Source organism: Sorex fumeus, unplaced genomic scaffold (genome assembly GCF_029834395.1).
Source record: "Sorex fumeus unplaced genomic scaffold, SorFum_2.1 ptg000081l, whole genome shotgun sequence".
Classification (NCBI taxonomy): Eukaryota; Metazoa; Chordata; class Mammalia; order Eulipotyphla; family Soricidae; genus Sorex; species Sorex fumeus.
Window position 1 is genome coordinate 1817222 of NW_026606138.1, and position 22213 is coordinate 1839434.

At 38.1% G+C, this 22213-nt stretch overlaps 1 protein-coding gene across 2 annotated transcripts in view; it reads right to left on the reverse strand.

Annotated features, from left to right (window-relative positions):
- Positions 1 to 22213, reverse strand: part of TRHDE (thyrotropin releasing hormone degrading enzyme) — a 448119-nt gene that overhangs the window by 419205 nt on the left and 6701 nt on the right. For both annotated transcript variants that reach the window (XM_056130789.1, XM_056130788.1), the window contains exon 2: positions 11892 to 12165. In XM_056130789.1, the coding sequence (XP_055986764.1) occupies positions 11892 to 12165 (274 nt within the window). The remainder of the gene's footprint in view (positions 1 to 11891; positions 12166 to 22213) is intronic.

Sequence of the window (22213 nt, forward strand, 5' to 3'; positions counted from 1 at the left end):
AGTCTATTTTCTCCTGGCTCTGGTTATGTCAGTTTCCAGAATATCCCAGTCCACTATTGAACACATTTTTCAAGATATATTTGTGAATGGATGAAGAAATGGTTTTTCAAAAATTTTAAGAAATATGGTAAGCAATAAATAATTTCCAGCATTGAATGAATTGTACATATAGATAGTGACTGGTTTCAGACATACTCCATTTCCTCCCCAAATTAAACCTAAATCAGAACACAGTGGCATCTAACAGGCCCAGAGAGAGCTTCTTCGCTGCCATCTGGTTTGAAAAGAGAGTCAAGAAACATTAGTAGGTGGCAGCGGATAAGTACAGTCAGAACTATTAGTACTTTTGGTGTTTTCTTCCACACTGAATATTAAACTTTATGGATCCAAGGAAGTACAAAGGCCTTCCAGAAATAATATTTTATTTTCCAACAAAAACACTTTCCTCTTCATTTCCTGAATTTTCCATCTCCAGATATATAAATTTATCTCAACCAAATATCCTAATCTTTCTCACAGTTGACACCAATTCTGTAGGAATAATTTGAATCTGTATAACAATCAAAAGATATTTTATCATTGTTTTATATCTTTGCTACCCAGAATTTTTTTTTCCTCAAGACACATGGGGGCTGAAACCAGATACATAAATTGGCTACTATAATCGAAGCAACACTGCTTATTTGCTACACATTCACTTGTGGCTGATTCTTGATCATTGGGAAAGTTGAACTAACCCAGCACAGAAGCCTTAACCAAACAGGAAAACTGGTCAAGCAAATAAAGAAGAAAGGAACTATGAGTTCTTGAATAAAGGTGAATAGATATTTATATTGCACTACCTCCACTACTTCTATAGAAAGCTACTGGTATCACCTAAAGCCTTACCCACTCAAATCCTTGAATGGTTCCTTTTGTTTTAAAGGATAAAATGCAAACTCTGAGCATTACATGCAAATCCCTTCAAGATTTGGTTCCTGCATAAAACTCCAACCTCACCTTTCATCACCTTCCTCTTCAGTATCACACATTACCTTACTTCCCTTACATTATGAAGGATCAGCCATAACATAAAACTCCTAAAGAATTAAAAAGAGGGGGGAAAAGAACAATAAACAATGGTAAATCTGAAGTCAGAGGATATCAAACAGTAAATAAAGGAAAAACAAACTCTTTGAGATAAACAGATTATACACCATTATTTTACTTTAGATGGACTAAAGTAAACTGGACATAGCCAATGGACAACTGGATAGGTAGCCTCTGCTATAACTGTTCAAAGGCCTATCTAGAAGATTAAAGGAGGAGAATGACAGAACCATCCTTTCTTTTTACCAAGAGAGAAATAAACCCAGCTGACTGTGTGCCATGCAATTCATTACATGCATTTTTAAGTATAAACATACAACAACCATGAGTATTCTACACTGACTGAACTATTCTGTTTTGTAGTTTGTTTTTCACTTCAAGGTTTTCCTATTAGCCTCTTGAATATGCAGACTCTTAAACCTCTAGGCAGTTGATATATTGTGGATTATATGATGAAACCCATTATCATTCATCACTAAATCTACCATCAGCCTAGACCAGCCACCAGGGGTTAGAGATTTGCTAAGGCATACTCTGTTACACCAGCATCTCAATGCAAACCTTGGGGGAGCTTAGAAAGATCTATAAGCTCCTCTATTAACTAAAATTGTGCCTACTCAATTCTTTACCTCTTCAGCTAACTTGTCTGCAATTCCACCCACTGGGTAAGTGACTGATCCTTTATATCAACCAATGTTTTCCATTAAACAAACCCTAAATCCCTCTACTTCTTCCCACATTTTCATCCTTATTTAGATCCGCTCCTATGTATGCTGAGAGTCGAGAGAGATAGGAAGATCTTTCTGGCTCTTCAATGACTATTTTTGCAAGGATATTCATTTACTTCCCTGAAAATACAAATCTCCTCTTTGGGGACTCATGACTTTCCCAAATCCTCTTTCAGCCTCCATTAAGGACTCCAGTTTATACTTATACTTAGAGTCTGAAGCCTGAATCAAAATTTTGTTCCCAGCATGCTCAAAAGTATATATTGTTAATGTCTTTGCCATTTTTTCAAAGCTGGCCTCACATTTAACCTTATCTCTGCTCTCTCCATGATTATTTTTTATTTTTTTTCTTTTTGGGTCACACCAAGTGATGCACAGGGGTTACTTCTGGCTCCGGCTCAGGAATTACCCCTAGCAATGCTCAGGGGACCATATGGGATGCTGGGAATCGAACTCAGGTCACCACGTGCAAGGTAAACGCCCTACCTGTCATGCTATTGCTCCAGCCCCTCTCCCTGATTCTTAATCCAATCTCCCCTATCTAACTTTTAATTCCCACCATCCAAAATAAAACCCTGTAATCTAAAACCCTTACCTCTAACACTATCTTTTTATCTCATCCATTCATTTCATCACACCAGTGCTACTTTTCAATTTCACTATTTCTTCAACCACCCCAATTTATTGTTCTGGAATACAATTCCCATTATGAATTCTCTTGTCTCTTTACCTCTCTGGAAACAACAGCATCTGATTTTTCAACAAGGTTTTTATTGTCACTTCGGGTGACTAAGAGTCTTGGCTGCTGGCCATAAGTACCTTGTCAGTCTGTGAGATTGGATAACACAGCATCTGATTTCTCTATTCTTAATCTTTCTAGTTACTTAAGACTTACACCAAAGAGTGCTGGATATTTCTTATACAAAGTTATTAGACATTTTTTTCCTTCATATACATTCAGCTCTCCTAAAATCGAAAAGTAACTTTCCATAGGTTCTGAATAGATGCACTCTATTTTTCCTTCCCTAAATCAACACTCCTAAAAATATAGACCACAGAGTCAAAAGGATAGTACCAGCCAGACCCTAGTTTGATCCCTGGCACTGAATATGGTCCCCAAGCACCACCAGAGTGAGCCCTGAACAAAGAGTCAAGACTAATACTTGAGGGGCTGGAGCGATAGCATAGCAGGTAGGCCTTTTGCCTTGTAAGCGGCCAACCCAGGTTTGATTCCCAGCATCCCATATGGTCCCCTGAGCACCGCCAGAAGTGATTCCTGAGTGCAGAGTCAGGAGTAATCCCTGTACATCACCGGGTGTGACCCCCCAAAAAAAGCAAAAAAAAAGACTAATACTTGAGCACAGTGATATGCCCCACTCAAAATAATGTATGATCACTGCATCCATTTCTTTAGTCTATAATCACTCCTTAATTGAACCAAACAACTCTTTTCCTGCCATACTAGTGAAATTTTTGGAGATTTGTCTACAATATTCCTTATCTTTTAATTTCTAAAACTCTTTGACTAGTCTATTATAAAGAGTAAGGACTTTACTGGGTGACCCCAGACTGACTGACTCAGATCCTTTAGATGCCCTAAACCCTGGTGGGCTCCTAAGGCAACAAAAAACCCAGATGACTTAGAACCACTTAACCAACTATTACAACTCACACCCATTAATCAATACTCATATAATTTGCTTTCCTGATAGATGACAGAGACAATAACCCTTTGTCTTCTAGTTCACAAAAACCATTTATCCTCTCTTGCACTAGATTTTGCTGGTAATTATCAAGAAAAAATGTTCAAAAGATGAATTCAAGACCAGTTATCGATATAATACAGAAGTTAGGGCTCATACTGGTTTTACCCTCAACTGTACCATGGCATCCAAGTATAAAAATTCATAGCCTGAGAGTACCCCCCACTTTTCCATGCTTTGGGCTATAGCCCTTTGGGCCCATAAAGTTATGCCTTTTTGGTTCCTGGTCCTGCAGAGCATGAGTTGTACCACATTAAACTTACCTTAGAATAGTTTAGCATGCACACTGCTTGGAAGCTCCTCATCACTACCAAAAAAAAAGTAAAATATATGACATAAGATTTAAGAAACTCCAAAAGTGATGTCCCATAGATACTTACAAAAAGACAGTTTATGGATGGAGATATAATACTGAGGTTATAGAGCTTGACTTGCACTCAGGGATTGACCCTATTTCAATCCTCAGCAGTTTACATGGCCTCCTAAGCACTACCAAGAGTAATTCCTGAGCATGGAGCCTGAGCATCACTTGGTATGACTCAATCCGCCAAAATATAATCGCATTGTTTTCCAAGGGTCTAATGGTTTATCTCCTAAATGTACACTGTTAAACATTAGAGCATCTAAAAAAACAGTTGTATAACCAACTCAGTATATACAGACATCATCTTAAAGAGATGTATACATATAGATGTGCTAAATGGAATATATGTACACATATATACATATATAATGATATAGGAAAAGTATACATAAGTTTACATAAGTATACCTGCTTGGACTGAAAACAACAGAACCAAAACATTAGCACTATTGTAAACAGGTTACCTACTCCTCCATCAAGAATTAGGGTTCAAGTCCTTTTCTGTCAAGTCTGAAACAACCTTAGAGACTCATAATATTCACCCCGAATACAGCTGAAGTGAACATCTATGACTTTTTTACTCCTATAATGTTAATTCACAATACTCTATATTTGGTTAGGGAGTGCAAATGTACATTTCTTTACATCAAGCTCACACCAAAGTACTAATATCCCACCACTAGATGCTGTGCAACTTTTTTAGAAGAAAACAAGGTCATATCATTAGCAATTAGATCTTTTTCGGCAGACATTCACAAGGTCAGTTACCTCACCTTGTAAGAAAATCAACCACCATAGGGTCACTATATTTTGAGGAACTGCAGGCCACAGGAGCCTTCCAAGACTACTTTTAGCTTTTATATTGAGCAGTCCAAACAGATCAGCATCCCCATTGGACATCACAGAATACTAACAGAATAAATAGTCATTAGATACAGAGTGAAGATGGTATAAGGGATTCTGATCTCTAGTCGTCAAATGAACCCTCCAAATCTCTCCACTTCAACTCAGACATCACTGAACAGAGACAATGTATCCCACTATAGTTTTCCAAATCCCAGACTCACTAGGACTTTGAAATTTAAACTTTGATTAAAATCTCCACCATTCATTACAATCAAGTAGTCATATATGCTATTAAATTCTAACAGTTATGCTATGATAGGAACCAAAACAACATTGCAAATAATAATAACAGTAAAGATGTTTTCAAACATCTTTTAACAGTAAAGTTGTTTTCATTTTTCAAACAAGAAAACCAGGGTGAAAGAAGCTAAATAATTGATCAAGATCAGAAATAAGCAAAACAAAAGTTCTAAAAAAAGTCCTAATTTTAAAATTTCTATTTTTAAACATGATACAAAATGCCATAGATATTCCTAACTCTATCTGTTCCTATTAAACATTTTTTCTCAGCCAAAATTTGCCACGTCATCTTCATCTCAAAGTCAACCGGAATTTGGGGCCATTTAAAATCCCATTTCCTCCATGAAAGTCATACCTAGACCATATTCTGTGCAATTTTTCCAATTTTTTTCTAAACTGTCTTGAACTTGTTTTTGACATAGTTTACTTAGCAATAATTGAATGCATGTATACCTAGATCACAATTAGTGAATGCTTGCATATCTAGATCACAATTAGTGAATTCATTTTTCCTTCCAACACACATTCCTTGACATCCCTCTTTAATTATGTCCCCATGCACGTGTTGATAAACAAGGCCTAACAGTCCAAATATCTACAGAACACAGGCAAGTAGTATACAAAAGTGAAATGAACTAAGTGCAAAAAAAAAAAGAACTATGGTCTGAACTGTTAGAATGGAAAACAAATCTCTTCATGATGGGGTGGTCCCTTATAAGCTCCATCACACTCACACTCACTTTTTTCATTTTATATCATATTACCACTCGGCATATTAAATATTTACTGCTTTTTATTACACTCTTCTCAGTAGAAATTAAGTTTACTAAGAGCAGGAACTTTCTCGCTGTTGAATGAGTAAATAAATCAACAAATATTGCCAAGTGGGAACTGGGCCCAGTATCCTAGGATCTTCATTTTTCAAGAGAAGCTAAAAATAAATGACGTTAAGTTTAATCTTCTGATTTCTAAATGTTGATAAGTAATTAGAAAATGTTATGCCATTTTCTGGATGGATAAACAAAATATTTCTGCAGACTTGAATTCAGTCTTAAAACAGCATTTTTTTCCTAGTTACTTAGAATTCTACCTTGCAAAATGCAGGCAAAGTTATTAGCAATTTTATTAGCAAATAATAATATTTCAAATATACACATTCAAGATACTGCTATTATTATTATACATATTATTAAAATGATATTCACAGTACTTAACATATGTTCCAAAGAAAACTGCTTCAGATTCTGATTTAAAGTGACTACCTAAACTTCATATGATCACTGCACACTCAATATCATAAACTTCTACTCTTAACAACAGTTAAGAATTCAGAAATGTTGTAGAATATAAAATAACATAGTATGAGACTAACACCCAAGTACAGTAGAGACAAGGACCCATAGGACTGCTCCATGGTTAGAAGCCTGCCTCATATGCTGGGGAGAAGGCAGTTGAGATAGAGAAGGAACCACTAGGTTAATGATGATTGGAGGGATTGTTCAGTATGGGAGGTATGCTGACAGTAGACAAAAGGACCAAACATGAAGGCCTCTCTGTATCTGCAATGCAAACCATGACGCTCAAAGTAGAGAGAGCAAGAAGGAAGGTGCCTGCCATAGAGGCAGTGGGTAGACTGGGGGTAGCAGGAGGAATGCTGGGGACATTGGTGGTGGGAAAGGTACACTGGTGATTAACTATCTGACAGTGATTCAATTAAAAAAAAAACTGGCTCGGGGGCTTTATAAAAATATTTTTCTAATTTTCCAAAACTCAAAATTGAAAGCTAAGAGACTAGTGGAAAATGCTCTAATAATGAGCATTTGGAAAGCATGGGGGGAGGGGAGGTGCAGAATAGGTGGTGTACCTAATAGCGAGTTGAGGCTGGATGGGCGGGAGATGATGTCCACCCCAGGAGTTGGCCCAGTCCTACCATTATTGGCTGCAGCTGCCCTCCAGGCCCCAACTGGGCCTCACCTTTTATACCTGGATTAAAACGCAATTGCTCTCCTGGACGACAAAACAATGACTCAAGTCAAATGGCAAGGAAGCTTCCAGAAGAGAATCCCTGTGCCTGCTGAGATCATGGGGGACGTAAGGCTCAGCCACAGACTAGTGACTTTCCCTCCATGCTCAGCTGTATGTGGCCTAGATCCCAGCTTCTTAAACCCCAGGTTGGACTCCATGCAGACATTGACTGAATGTGTGAGATAAAGCTGTGGCAGGGGCCAGAAAGTTAGTGTGGAGGTCTACGTGCTTGTTCTCCACAGAACAGACCTGGGTTCAAGCCCCCGCACCACATAAGACTGGTACCCTGAGAACAGTCCATAGTGAACCCCGAGAAGCACTGGATATAGTTCTACCACCCAAAGGGAAGACCCATTCGGTGGGGTGTTTCTGAACACTCTTGCCCATGTGTGTTTGGAGGGGTGGTGAAATGAGGTATAAGTGCAAACGGTTGAAGATGCCCTTAGAGCATCCACACAGGGAACCACCCCCATCCTCCCCTCCCCGCCCCCCACACACACCTTGGAAACTTCACTATCAGATAATGCCACCTGGGCCCTCCCCACATCTCTGGAGGGTGACCATGCTGTCTCTCCAGCATCGTTTTGTACACCTTGTTTGAACCCTGACTCCTGGTTAACTGGAAATTTATGAAAATAACCCCTGCAATTCTGTTATTTCAGTTCGCTGACCACCTCTCCCTGGCAAGCCTATTTCCTCTGCTCTGTTCAGATCCCAGTTCATACTTTACAGCAGCTTGTCCAGTGGGTGGGTGAAAATAAAACCTCTGGGGTGCCAGGATATTTCAAGGGGGCCACAAGTGATGCACAAATGAGAGAAAAGGGTTGGGGGCAAGAATGAGACTAGGCTGGGCAAGGTGGAGGGGGTAGGGGTGTCAAAGAAAGCAAAGAACATCCAAAGCAGAGGCAGAAGAGCACAGTGATAGAACAGAGCAATGCCCCACGTAACAAATACAACCACAGAAGCAGCACAAAAGGCCAGACAGCAGATAGAGAAGAGTGTCGGCGCTGGGGACTCACCATTTGAGAAGCTGCTAACTTCACACTTGGTGCTGGAATGTGAAGTCCACAGGCTAAGCTGGAACCCTCACCTTTGCGAAGGGGACAATCTTGGGCAGGCTCTGGAGCACCCCCATCGGCCTAGGCCTGTGGCTGGAGAGAACCAGCAGACCAGTAGCATCCCGGCCGGCAGAGACCCGGGCCCAAACTGCCTTTGGAATCCAGAAACGCAAGTGCTGCTGACCTGACGCCTCCTTAAATAGAATTAGATTCTCCCTCCTGGTATGAAATTGTCACAATCCCCTGCACTGGGCCTCACATTGGCATGACCTGCGCAGGCCCCAGGTGGGGTTTGATTCTGATGCCTTCGCTCTGGCTATAGTATGAACTCAACCAGGTTGTTGGGAGTATTAGACAGTAGGAATCTTATTCATCATATTCCCCTCAGCCCCCACCAGTTCAGTCCACAGCACGCCACGGAGAGTAGCTCCAAAGCACTGCAGGCTTCGGGAAAAGGAAAATCAATCTTTTTTTGTTTGTTTAAATAATAAAAGCTCTCCAAGTGATTCAAATAAGAAAGGAAGATTGTGAACCTCCAGTTTCGCTGAGACAAGATGGCCATCTCCTCCAAAATTATCCTTTCAAGTGGAGCTTTCTCTGACAACCAGCTCCTATCTTTCCAGCTCATTCCCTCTGCCACCATCTTAAGATGTCCGATGCTACTGGAACGATCCTACAATCCTTTGCTCCTTTCTTAGTCCCCAGAATCTGTGTCCCCCTTACCTTGTTTATTATTGTGATCACCACCATTGCATAAACCCATCCCTCATTCTCCTGAATTCCCTCCACCAGGCTCACACCCACATGGTTGAAGATAACTCTCTCTTTGTAGCTCCCTTGCAGACAAAGCTGACCTCTTGTGTCAAAAGCACATGCACTGCAGTCTGAGCCTGCCTTGCATGTGGGAAGTCTGGGCTGATCCTGGGCAGGACAGGAACCTCTGAGCACCACCAGGAGTAACCCTGGAGCACAGACCTGAGTGAACACCACTGGGTGTGGCCCAAAACAAAACAAAAGGGCAAATGCACACACAATCACTGTGACTGGTCTTAGATATGATATACAACAGATTAAAGTTATTGTTCAGTACCACAAACTATAATTACAGAGGGGGGGGGGGAGAGAGAGAGTGAGTGAGGAAAAGAGGAAAAGTGTCTCCCATAGATACAGACTGGGGGGGGGGGGGCAGAAGGTTAAAAGAGGGAAACTGAGGACATGGATGGTAGGAAATGTACACTGGTGTAGAGATAGGTGTTGGAACATTGTCTGACTAAAGTTCATGGACAACTTTATAACTGTCTCAGTGATTTAATACAAAAAAATTTTAAATATATATATGTTCTAACAAGTAAAAAAATAATACAGTCTAAAAAAGAATTCAGAAATTTCATTCCCAGGTTTTTCTAATAAGTAAGAGTCTGAAAGTAAGTGAAAATATATTGGATTTCTAGGAGATGACAGAAAAGGAGAGCCAGGTTATAATTCCATAGTTGATAATGGAGATTTTAATTTTTTTATTAATCTTAATGTTTTTAGCACATGTAATCTAAAATTTTATTTCAGTTGACCTTTTGATATTTTCTGATAGAATGTTTTATCTTTCCCACATTAAAATTATTTAAAAGGAATTTTAAATGTTTACTAATCACTTGGTGTCTTAATGTTAATGAAATATCACATCTAAGTGATCAAAGTGCATTTGGTTTTAAACATGGGTCACTCAGCAATAAGAATGATTGGGTAGAGCTGATAATACGAAAATAACCTAAAGAAAATGTACTGGGAGAAACATATCAGTTTATCCCATGTACTAAAGGACCCCACAGTAAGTCAATTAACAACCTCTGAAGATGTAAAAAGGAATGAAGTCTTGTTTCCTTACATGGCTCAATGCATACAATACTGAAATATTCATAGGAGAAAGCAACAACAATATACATCAAAGGAATTAAACATGTTTTTAAGTCTAAAAGACTGCAATAACCATCTTATCCTTTACAGACATTTAATTACATAGGTGAAGCCACTATACACATTTCTTTAATAGTGGCATTAATTTTGTACAGAGGAAAACATTTTTTAGATAAGTTCTATAATGATTTAAACTGAAAACTGCAAAAAAATGTAGGCAAACTTATTTTTCCAAAATTAGGCTACTGGAAAGTCATAAAATTACTATAGGATAAGACATATACTATTACATATACTATATATTATATATATACTATATATATACTATTTACTTCATTTGCTATGCTAAAGCAACACTAACTACAATGGTCATTGGATGAAAGGAATAATGACTTGCAACCTCTTTTTTGTTTTGTTTTGTCTGAGTACCACTCCTCACAGTTCTTGGGAGATACATTCCAATCTAGTACTTGGGCATTAGTTGTGACAGTTTTATGGGGACCACACAGTGCTGGGATCAAACCCAGGGCTCCTGCATGCAGAGCTTGTGCTCTAATTTCCAGCTCCTGAATGCTCTTAAAGACACACAGATGACGGGCCAGAGTGATAATACAGTGGATAGTATGCTTGCTTTACACACAGCCAAACTGGGATCAATCCCCGGCATCCTATATGTTCCCCAAGCCTGCTAGGATTGAATTCCATATAGTCCACTGAGGCTGCAAGACTGATCCCTGAGTGCAGAGCCAAAAGTCAGCCCCTAAGCACTCCTGGGTATGACCAAAAAAGAGAAAAAAACACACAGATAAAAAGGCAAACTGGTAAGTCCAGAACTATTGAGGCACTGTATAAGTCTAAAATTTGGGAACAGATCAACAAAAAAGTTTTACCTACAATTCTTTCAACTGTCTCACTTCTTTGACCCTTGAAAAGTTCTAAACTTAGTTTACTTGTTTGGAAAAGTAGAACCATAAAACCTTGCTTTAAAGATTGACATAAAAAATTGTGCATATTTATTGTGAAAGCCATTGAAATGAGAAGGAATCTGTTATCCAACATGGCCAGAGATAGTCTGACTAACACACTGCAATGGCATACAAAAAGAACTCAGAATACCAAAGTAAAAACAAATAGTTGTTATCAAGAAGAGTGAAATTAATATTCAGAACAATATACAATACCATTTGTAAGAAATGTTCAAGTGGCATGCATTTTCAATAGATATATACGTGCTACATAATTATATGATAATATGGAGGAAAATAACAAGTTATCAAACTCATAACTATAATTATTAGGAGATGATCAAGGCAATATAATCCGATAGATGTACACATAGGGTTTCAACTAGACCAATATGTTTTTACTGTCTCAAAATCTAAACTGAGGCAAGTATGATTTTAAAAAATGTTTAGATACTACAATGTTAAGTATATTGTACATGGAATTTATTTTATTATTCTCTAAATTTGCTGTATATATGAAATATTTCAAAGTAAAAAGCAGTTTTCCAAGTTTTATAAATAAAGTCAGGTAACTTAACAAAACAAGCAGCAGCTCTTTCAGAGACACTCAGAAGATGAAGAGGGCTGAGAATAGGAAGAGTTTAAATGAATAAGAGGGCTGGGTATAGAAAAGTCTTTCCTCTCTGACTTTTAAATTAGAACGTTAACTTCAAGGGTTAAGGGATGAAAATCAGCTATATGCTATGTGAGTAATATATAAATCATTGATTATTAACTCAGAAATCAGATTAGTTTACAGAGTGCATATTCTCCAAAAACATCATTAAGCTTAAAATACTTACTATAACCCCACTCTTGGTGATGGTTTCTCTGAATGTGAAGTTGCAAATTGCCCAGGCTAAATAATATGTAGACATGAGAGGGGTCTGTGAAAAGTGATCTGTAACCCATCCATCTTCCTCAAACACAGAAGTTTCCACTGGCATATTGGATAAAGACAAATAGGTTGCTTGATGCTTGATGCTGATTTTGAAAGTAGCCTTGTAGATGGGTTCATCAAAACAAGGAAATGCCTTTCTGGCATGTATAGGTGAAAATTGAGTCACACCAAGGAATCTAGAAAAAAAAAAACAAATGACATTCTCAATTACTTTATGACCACTCTGCATGTATCTGCTGATAAGATAATATTTGCCAAAATGCAAGATATTTTTTCTTTACTAAACAAGTGCAGAAATAACACTTAAACAAATTCATTTATTTCTTCCCCCAACAACAACTCTTCAGGGAGGTTTTTGTCTCAATTAAAATAATTTCTCTCAACCCATAGCAGTGTTTATTGGACCACACCCAAAAAGTTATCATTTACATAAAAATAACTCATTGACATCACAACTGGAAAATAGTGGGGAACAATACTTCTCCATTAGGATGCTTCACTTTCCTTTCTGAAGCTGAATAATACGTAAAACCATGAAACTAACGTCCAGAGCGTCATGAGATTTTGTGAACATAGACTATCACTGAGAAATATTTCTGCCCTAAACTTAAACTAGACATGGTCTAATTTTATTTAGAAAATACTTGAAACCTGAAAAAAAATGGCATAAATTCTAATTTCACAATCTTATTATTATCTGTGATTATTGTTAGACTTCCCCTGGGTGTTGTTCTTTATTGTTTAAAATAAAACAGTCAAGTCCTGCTTAAAAGTATTGCAAAGCTTAGGGAGAGGGAAAAGGAAGATGTAAGGCCCCAATGTCTATGACTAGATGAATAGCTCCCACAGGCAGAGATAATAAATGGCAACCACCCAATAAATAGCAGCCACTGATTTAAAATATCTGCAGATCTTGAACTATGATTACATATATTACATTGAATAATACAGAGATCATTAGCTTTGACTACTCATAATTCATATATAATAAAAATTATATAAATTATTGATTTTATTATGTGTTAATATAAATATAATAATGTAATAAATGTATGTAATAAATGTGTTCTATATGTGTATCATGTATGACATAGTCTTCTAGTTTTCAGATAAAACTACAAAGCTTGATTTCATAAAAATTCTAACAAGAAGCAATAACTATTTTGTTTAACCATTTATAGTTAAAAATAAAAACACTTAAAGTACTTTAAGAAGAATACTTTTTTTTTTTGCGTCACACCAGGCGATGCACAGGGGTTACTCCTGGCTCTGCACTCAGGAGTCACTCCTGGTGGTACTTAGGGGACCATATGTGATGCTGGGAATTGAACCCGGGTCGGCCGCGTGCAAGGCAAATGCCCTACCCGCTGTGCTATCTCTCCAGCCCCGAAGAACACTTTTTTTTTAAGCTTTAAAATGAGTTTTTATTGTAAGCTCCCATTTTGTAAAAGCAGTGACCATTTAAAAGTAACATAATAAGACTATGACATTAACTTTGAATGGAAGGGCCAAACATTGGCTGGAAATATATCCTCATCAGCTTCTTTTTTTTTTCCCTTTATTTTATTTTATTTTTTTTACAGTTGTAGATTTACAATTTTTTGTGCTTTGGTTTCAATTATACAATGATCAGATACCCATCCCTCCACCAGTGCCCATTTTCCACCACCATGGATAATATCCCTCCCACCCCCATCCCCCCATCCCCCCTGTCTCTGTGGCAGGGCAATCCCCTGTGTTATTTCTCTCCTTTTGGGTGTTGTGGTCTGCAAAAGAGGCATTGAGTGGCAAACATGTTCAGTCCATAGTCTACTTTCGACATGCATCTCCCCTCCTGGGAGGATCCTCCAAACATCCTTTATTTGGTGCTCCCTTCTCTATCTGAACTGCCCTTTCCTCTAGGATACCCGGCTGGCCTCTAAGTTATGGAGTAATCCTCCTGGTGCTGATCTCAGCTATTCTTGGGTATTAATCTCATACTTTGTTACTTTATATCCCCCAGATGAATGCAATCTTTCTATGTCTATCCCTCTCTTTCTGACTCATTTCGCTTAGCATGATACTTTCCATATTGTACCACTTGTATGTAAATTTCATGACTTCATCTTTTCTAACAGCTACATAGTACTCCATTGTGTAGATGTACCAAAGTTTCTTTAACCAGTCATCTGTTCTTGGGCATTCAGGTTTCTTCCAGTTTCTGGCTATTGTAAAGAGTGCTGCAATGAACAAACAAGTGCAGATGTCACTTCGACTATACATTTTTGCCTCTCTGGGATATATTCCCAGGAGTGGTATTGCTGGGTCAAATGGGAGCTCAATTTCTAATTTTTTGAGAATCGTCCATACTGTTTTCCAGAAGGGCTGAACCAGTGGACATCCCCACCAACAGTGAAGGAGTGTCCCTTTCTCGCCACATCCACGCCAGCATCGGTTGCTTTTGTTCTTTTGAATGTGGGCCAGTCTCTGAGGTAGAACACTTTTTTTTTAATGTAAGAGTACAGCTATTTATTCAGTCACTAATTAAACTGATTGAAATGGACATAAACTCCACATTACTTTTTTTTTATCACTGTGAGATGTATACAGTTACAAAGTTTTCATGTTCGAGATTCAGCCATACAATGATCAAACACCCATCCTTCCACCAGTGCACACTTTCCACCACCAGTTGCCCAGTATATCCCTTACCCATCCCAGTCCTCACCTTGCCTCCATGGCAGGCAATTTCCCCAATACTCTCTTTCTACTTTTGGGCATTATATTTTGCTCAAATTTTCCTACTACCACTCAAACCTGCCTGTCAGGGGCAGATGCTGATCATTTATTGTCCATTGCTCATTTCGGAAACCTTGGGTGCCGCAGCCACAAGCTTCTGGAATCCTAGATTGTAAATAGTTGGGTTCCGGAGACATCTCTATAGGCATTAATCCATTTTGGGATTCAATTGGGTATCTCTGGACCAGGGCTGATGGTGCACTAAGATGGCACCTGGAGGCACATTATGGGTGTGACAGCCAGGCCGATGAGTGGACGTGGAGCAGGGGAAGGATGGGATAGCCCGGCACCTCTGCAACCATGCAGCATGGAGATTTAGTCCTGGAACCCTCATAACTGGGCCTTGCTTGCTGAAGCTCTTGGTCACTGGTATTCCATCTAGAGTAGGCAGGGAGACTGCACCTCCTCCACCTGGAGTGCCCCAAGGAAATTGGCTCAGTATGGGGCCTGGAGAGATCTCCAACTCTGTGGTGTCTTCTGGGACTCATTGTTGTGTCTCTGGACCAGGGTTGTTGGTGTGCTAAGATGGCGGCCAGAGGCACATTGTGGGCTGACAGCCAGGCTGATGAGTGGGCGGGAAGCTGGGAAGGGACAGCCCAGTGCCTCTGCCGCCATGCAGCATGGAGATTTAATCCTGGAACCCGCATACCTGGGCCTTGCTTGTGGAAGTTCTTGGTCACCAGGATTCCATTTGGAGTAGGCAGGGAGACTGCACCTGCTCCATCTGGGGTGTACCAGTGAAATTGGCTCAATATGGGGTCCAGAGAGATCTGATTCTGTGGTGTCTTCTGGGACTCGCTGCTATGTCTCTGGCTTTTGATCACTGGAGTTGGTTCATGGGGGTGACGGCCAGTGCTTCCATGTGTATTAGGAAGTAGGGGGAGGTAGCCCACCCCAACTCCATGAAAGCCTGGAGATTTCAGTCACAAAATCCCCATACCAAATTTTCAGCAGATTACATCTTGGTGAGGTCCATCCTGAGATGGTGGAATCAGGCCGGGGGTATGGCGGCAATTTCAGATTATGGAAGCAAGCAGCTGCTGGGGGCTCTGCTTGGGCAGGGGCAAGCCAATCTGCGCCCCTCCAATTTACCCCAGTCTGTTCAGCCATGCATGGATCTGAGTTTATAACTGTGGCTTTTGGTCTCTTTCAAGATTTATCTATGGGTCTCTAAAATAAGGCCAATAAATGAGCTTGTATAGCTGAGCCAGAGGTAGTTTATGGGCATGGCTCCCACATACCAAAATTTTGGCCATTTGATTTCTTGGTAAACTTGGTCCCAAGTTGTTGGGGTCCAACCAAAGGCACACAGCAATTTGGGGATGTCAGGAAGACTGAAGGCAAAATCAGGCTGCTGATGCACTTGCCCCACAGGTACAGTTGAACTGTTGGTGGCATCATACCCCCAAGAACACTTCTTTAACTTCAAGAGAGAGAGGTTTTAAAATGTTCTCTTTATTCATGAAAACATACATGACAAATAATAACATTTTAAATAATTTATGAAACCGATGTAAGTAGCACTGTAGCAGTGTCCTCCCATTGTTTATCGATTTGCTCAAGCGGGCAGCAATAACATCTCCATTGCAACACTTGTTGTTACTGTTTTTGGCATATTGAATACACCACGGGGAGCTTGCCAGGCTCTGCCATGCAGGCGGGATACTCTTGGTGGCTTACCAGGCTCTTGGAGAGGGGCGGAGGAATTGAACCTGGGTCAGTCGCATACAAGGAAAACGCCCTATCTCTGTGCTATTACTCCGACAGGTATTAGTATAAACTCTTTCAGAAAATATTTCTGAGTTCTAAGAGACTCTCTCCTCTATAAAAGTCTCCCACCATTTCTCTATCACCCATAGTGTACATAGCACACTTTCTCACAGAGTCCAAACTTGTTCTTAAAATCATACATATCACAGCTCTTTAAGAAGCTACAGGCATAAATAGAGACCAGTAAGTGTTTTGAGTCTTACTGGCTATCTTTGTCTCTAACCACGAGGTACAACCATGTTCATACCATTTTAAAATGATGAAGCTCATGTTTACCATTGAGTGCATGTTGTTTTAAAGCTGATAAAAATAAAAGATTTAAGATTAATTGTGAGTCTGTGAGAGATTCACAGAGGTTTTTTAGCCACTATTTTGGAAATAAAACAGGATAATAGATATAAGGTTTGGGTAACTGACTTAACTGTCTGGGCTTATTTTTTCATTAGTATGAGAAAAAATATTGTTCTCTAGTTTTTTTTTTAAAGTCTCTCTCTCTCTCTCTCTCTCTCTCTCTCTCTCTATATATATATATATATATTGCTTTTTGGGTCACACCCGGCTTTGCACAGGGGTTACTCCTGGCTCATGCACTCAGGAATTACTCCTGGCAGTGCTCAGGGCACCATATGGGATGCTGGGAATCGAACCCAGGTCGGCCGCATGCAAGGCAAACACCCTACCCGCTGTGCTATCACTCCAGCCCCTTTAAAGTCTATATGATCAAATATGATAATATATGGGAAAAGGCTTTAGCTGTCTTTAGGCAAATATAAGGTTAATGAGGAAGAAGGATTAGAAACAAATTGTCCAGATTTCATAAATTTATAAAGTGAAAAGTTAGTTAAGTTAAATGATTTGTCAAAAGTTAACACAGAAGACTGGAGTGATAGCACAGCGAGTAGGGAGTTTGCCTTACATGCAGTCGACCTGGGTTCAATTCCCAGCATCCCATATGGTCCCCCAAGCAATACCAGGAGTAATTGCTGAGTGCAGAGCCAGGAGTAACCCCTGAGCAATGCTGGGTGTGACCCAAAAAAGCAAGAACAAAAAAAAAGTTAACAGAAAAAATTACTGCAAATCTGAATCTAGAATTCACACTTTCTTTGTTTAAGTATATGGTAAATGAGTACAAAACCAGTAAAATTTATCTTTAGCCAAATTTTATAAACAATTTAATTCAATTATTGCAATATTCCTTCTCCCAAATATGCTGGCATGGTGATAACATTTTCCTTATTATTTTCTATTGGTATCTGTATAGTTGTTTCTTAATGAAATGTCAGTAATTTTTAGTTAGAATGTAGCCTTTTACAATTTTCTCTTCATGAGTTTTTCTATCTTACAGAACATTCTCAAATATCATTTGTCAACCCATATCTAAACCTATTAAAATGTCCGTTGAGTTTGATATTTTTCTGCTGTGGTTATTTAAAAGAAACCTATGGGATTTCATATATGAAGAAAACTGTTCCTTTTACCATTAAGTACTTCAAAATTCCAATTGCAGAAATTGAATAAATAGATATTATCTAGGATGTATGAGCTTTCCACCATATTAGGTTATATAGTAGACTTTTTTAAAGATACTGCCACTTCATCCTAAGGGTTTTTACAGTTAAAAGAGTATGTGTGCATATTTATGTGTGTATATATACACATATATAGGAACTAATAATACTAAGATATAAATACTACAAGAGTTCAATAGAAAGGTTGCAATTAGAATGCATTAGTCATTAAGCAAAAATCAAAGGTGTCTTTGGCATTAAGTAATTAAGAACTAGGAATCTATAAAATGTAGAAGATCTAAATACTTCTGGTTAAACAGAAATTAATAACTCAAAGACTTACACTGACGAATTATAATATTCAGATTCTTTTTGCCTTATGTAATGATGCAAAAATATGTAAATATGTACTAAATCTAGTAATATAAATCACCAATTCTCAGGGTTGAAAGGAACTACAAAGATCATTTAGTGACTTTTTTGCAATTAATATTCTTAATGGATTCATACACAGAGTATATATCTATGCACAGAGGGCCAACATATATTCTGATAACGTCTAAATGAGGAAATACCAATTTCACAGTCTGGCACCTGAGAATGATTGAATAGAATTTCAATTCAGTATTTAGGAAATCAAAAGAAGTCCCTTGGTAAAGAAGAGCAGTTGGACTAGATTACTGTTAAGGTCTTTTCCAAGCTTGAGATTCTATAAAAGAAAAAAAATAAAAGTAAAATATTCCTTTGATTTGATGAGGTTTTTAAAAAGCATTATTCTGTCACTAAATAGCTTTTTACTAAAAGTTCTATAAATGCACCTGCTTCCCTTAATTATTTTTAGAGCATTAAGTACTAAAGACAAAAAAGACAAATATTTAGTTGTCTTCTCTCAAGTTATAATCAAATAAATAAAATAGAAATAAATCTAACTGCATCATACAAAAATCTGTGACAAAGGAAAGGAAAAATGTATGAAAAATGCATTATTCGGGGTACTGGAGAGATAGTATAGTGGGTAAGGCTTTTGTCTTGCCTGTAGCTGACCCAGATTTCATTCTCTCGCATCTAATATGTTCCCCCAAGCCCACAAGAAGTGATCCCTGAATGCAGTGCCAGAATTAGTCCCCGATAACCATCAGGTGTGGCCCCGAAACTTCTCTCTCTCTCTTTCTCATTATAGATGGATAGATAGATAATAGAAAATGTGTGTGTGTACAAAATCTTCAAATGCAGGATTTCTCAGTTATAGAACTGCTGATATTTTATTGGATAATTGGAAAATATTTTATTGGATAATTATTTGTTGTCAAGGCACTATAGAACAGTTAGTATCATTGAACTTGATCTAAGATGCCAGTACCCTCTTCTCATTTGAGAGAGCCAAAAAGTTCCCAAAAGTTTCAGATCACAGGAGAACAAAAGTGATGCAGACGAGACCACCAACCATAAGAACAGAAGGAAAATTTTTAGAAAGAGGAAATATAAAACTTGGTCTTGAAGCCTTATTTAAGGATCATGGACAGATAAAGTGAACAAGCTATCTACAAGCTGACAGAAAAAAATCCTTTAAATAGACTCATATTAAGTTCATCCCATCTACCTTATTACAGATCCTGGTTTCATTAGAGCAACACATTGCCAATCCATCTCTAACATCTCATGGCTGACACTCTCTTTTGTAACAGAAAGACCTAGTTTCAGACTCAGTGTTCTCAACACTCAACAGTGTCCTGGGGAATTTCAAGAACATAATTGTGTCTTTAATGTATATATTGTATGGTTTCCTTCAGTTGGTGAAAGCTTCTTTTCTGCTTACTGTTATTAAAACAACTGAGATCTCAAGAGTACTACCCTTCTGGTGCTGGTCCAATCATGTAGAAAGCTTGAAAATGACTAAAATACTGCAAAGTTATAACTGCTGACATGCAAAAGTAAAATTTTTGAAGAATGCTGCTTTAAAGAAGGTAATCTGTAGTGGAAAAATTAGTTGCTGATTTTTTCAAAAAATATGTCAGTAAATCTGAGGTGTTTGAAGTGGTAATAGGATACCCAACAGAAGAAACACAAAAAAATAATTAGAAGTGGGAAATTTTTAATGTACAGTATTGGTGTAGAATACATATATAAATATAGCAAGAAGTAAAATAACAGCACAAGGAAGAAGGTATTGTGACAAGTATTAAGTCGTCTATTCTTCCTCTGCCATCCTAAACAAAATTATTTATCTTTTAATGAATCCCTCTATTATCATAAAAATTCCACTTTCAAAAGTGTCATCCTGAAGTGTCATTCTAAGAATGTCACTTTAGCATAACTAGAAAAATAAAAATAATATATATGCATCTAATTCATTTCTATCTAAAATAAATTACTTGAGTTCTTAACAACTTCTCTATTTGACATTTTGGTCGAGCTAAAAAGGAGGACTTAAAGCTCTGTGTTGCCTCTGAAGGATATAGAGAATTGATTTCTTCTTATTTCTGCGGAAGTTCACTAGGCAAGCTACTTGTGTCAAGTCATTATGATAAGATTCAGCAGAAGTAATGCATTAACGTTGGCTGATATTGCCAACAAATTACAGTATGTGATACAAAACAATTTCTGTTCCATTACTTTCAGTTTGCCTTTTCATAAAGTTAAAATATGCAGAGGAAACAAACATTTGCATAATGCTGTTAGTAATCAGATTGATCCATGGCTTTTCATAGTGGAGCCCACCAAAACCAAGAGAACCTCACAAATGACATGGCATTTGAGGGATTTCCGCTTTGACCTCATTCATGCATACCACACACACAGCACAATGAAAAATCATTGAAGTTACTCATATAACAATTGCAATTTGCTTAGGGTTGCAAATGAAAAATAAGTGAACTTACTTATATCACAATTGCAAATCGTGTAAGATTGATAGCTGCCCATATCAAAAGCTGCCCATATTTAAAAGAAAGTTTCAATGGACAATCGAGTCACTAGCAAATGTTTAGTAAAATGTACTAAGTTAGGAGGTCATGGAAGTTACCCATACCCTATTTAAGTTGAAGTCTATTAATCAAAATACAAGTTACTCAATGAAGAAACATTCTCAGCCAAAATGGGTCATTATTTAGACTATGTGTTTTTATCTATTTCAATGAATCATTAAGCTTCCGCAATTTCAGAAGTACTCCTGCTGAATATTCAGTGCTATATGCAAGCATGTAGTCTTTTTTTAAATAACTGTTCTAGTATACTAAAAATATAATGCAATAATTCTAGCAATCTGTATGTAGGAAGTGGTACATATGTGAATAATTGTGTTATAAAAACAGCATACTCTTCATATTTGTTTTTATATTTTTCTACTAAACACTCATATCAAAAATGAATACTGAATAAATGATCAGTGTTGATGAAAATTAGTATAAATGCACGAAAATTACTTTCCTGGGCTACAATATTAGGTTCTCATGAAAATAAATAGCCAGTGCCTGAGATCCATTTGCTTAACATTAGAAAGAGGCAAAGGATTAGGTTAAGTTTTCTGAAGTACTGCTACCGTCAGAACGCAAGTAGTCTTCAGAACAACAACTAATGTCTCATATACCCTTCCTTAGTCCCCACGGGGTTTTCTACTTACTATACGAGGTTATAGTAACGAGGGAGATTCTTTCCTAGCCTGTTAGAGGTGGTGTCTATTCTCACAACCAAACACAGCAGCACCATAAAGTTGTGTGTGGCTGTTTTCTATACTCTTTCTGTTCCTTCAACCTTCTCCATGTCAAACTGTACGAACCAAGCATGGGGTTTCTCAAGCTGTTAAATAATCACATTCTTTCTCTTCACTGTCTTCACTAAAGAAAAGCTCTGCCTCTTCCTTTCCCCATTATTCAAGTTCACCTATCAAGGTAAAACAGACAGCAGAAGGAATCGAAGGAAACGCCACTGTGACAAATTCCCACCCCACCCCATCCCCATATTACTAGTAAGGGGACACTCTACACAATGTCTACCGAACATGACTAGCCCAATAACAGATCTCTGCCGTGGAATAATATAATAGTAATACCCAAAACAGTGCTTACCAATTGTCAGACTCTGTTCTAGAATTTTATTACATAACTCATACAATCCTCAAAATGACATTTTAAAAGACCATCATTCTCCCTAATTTCCAAGGATGGCTATA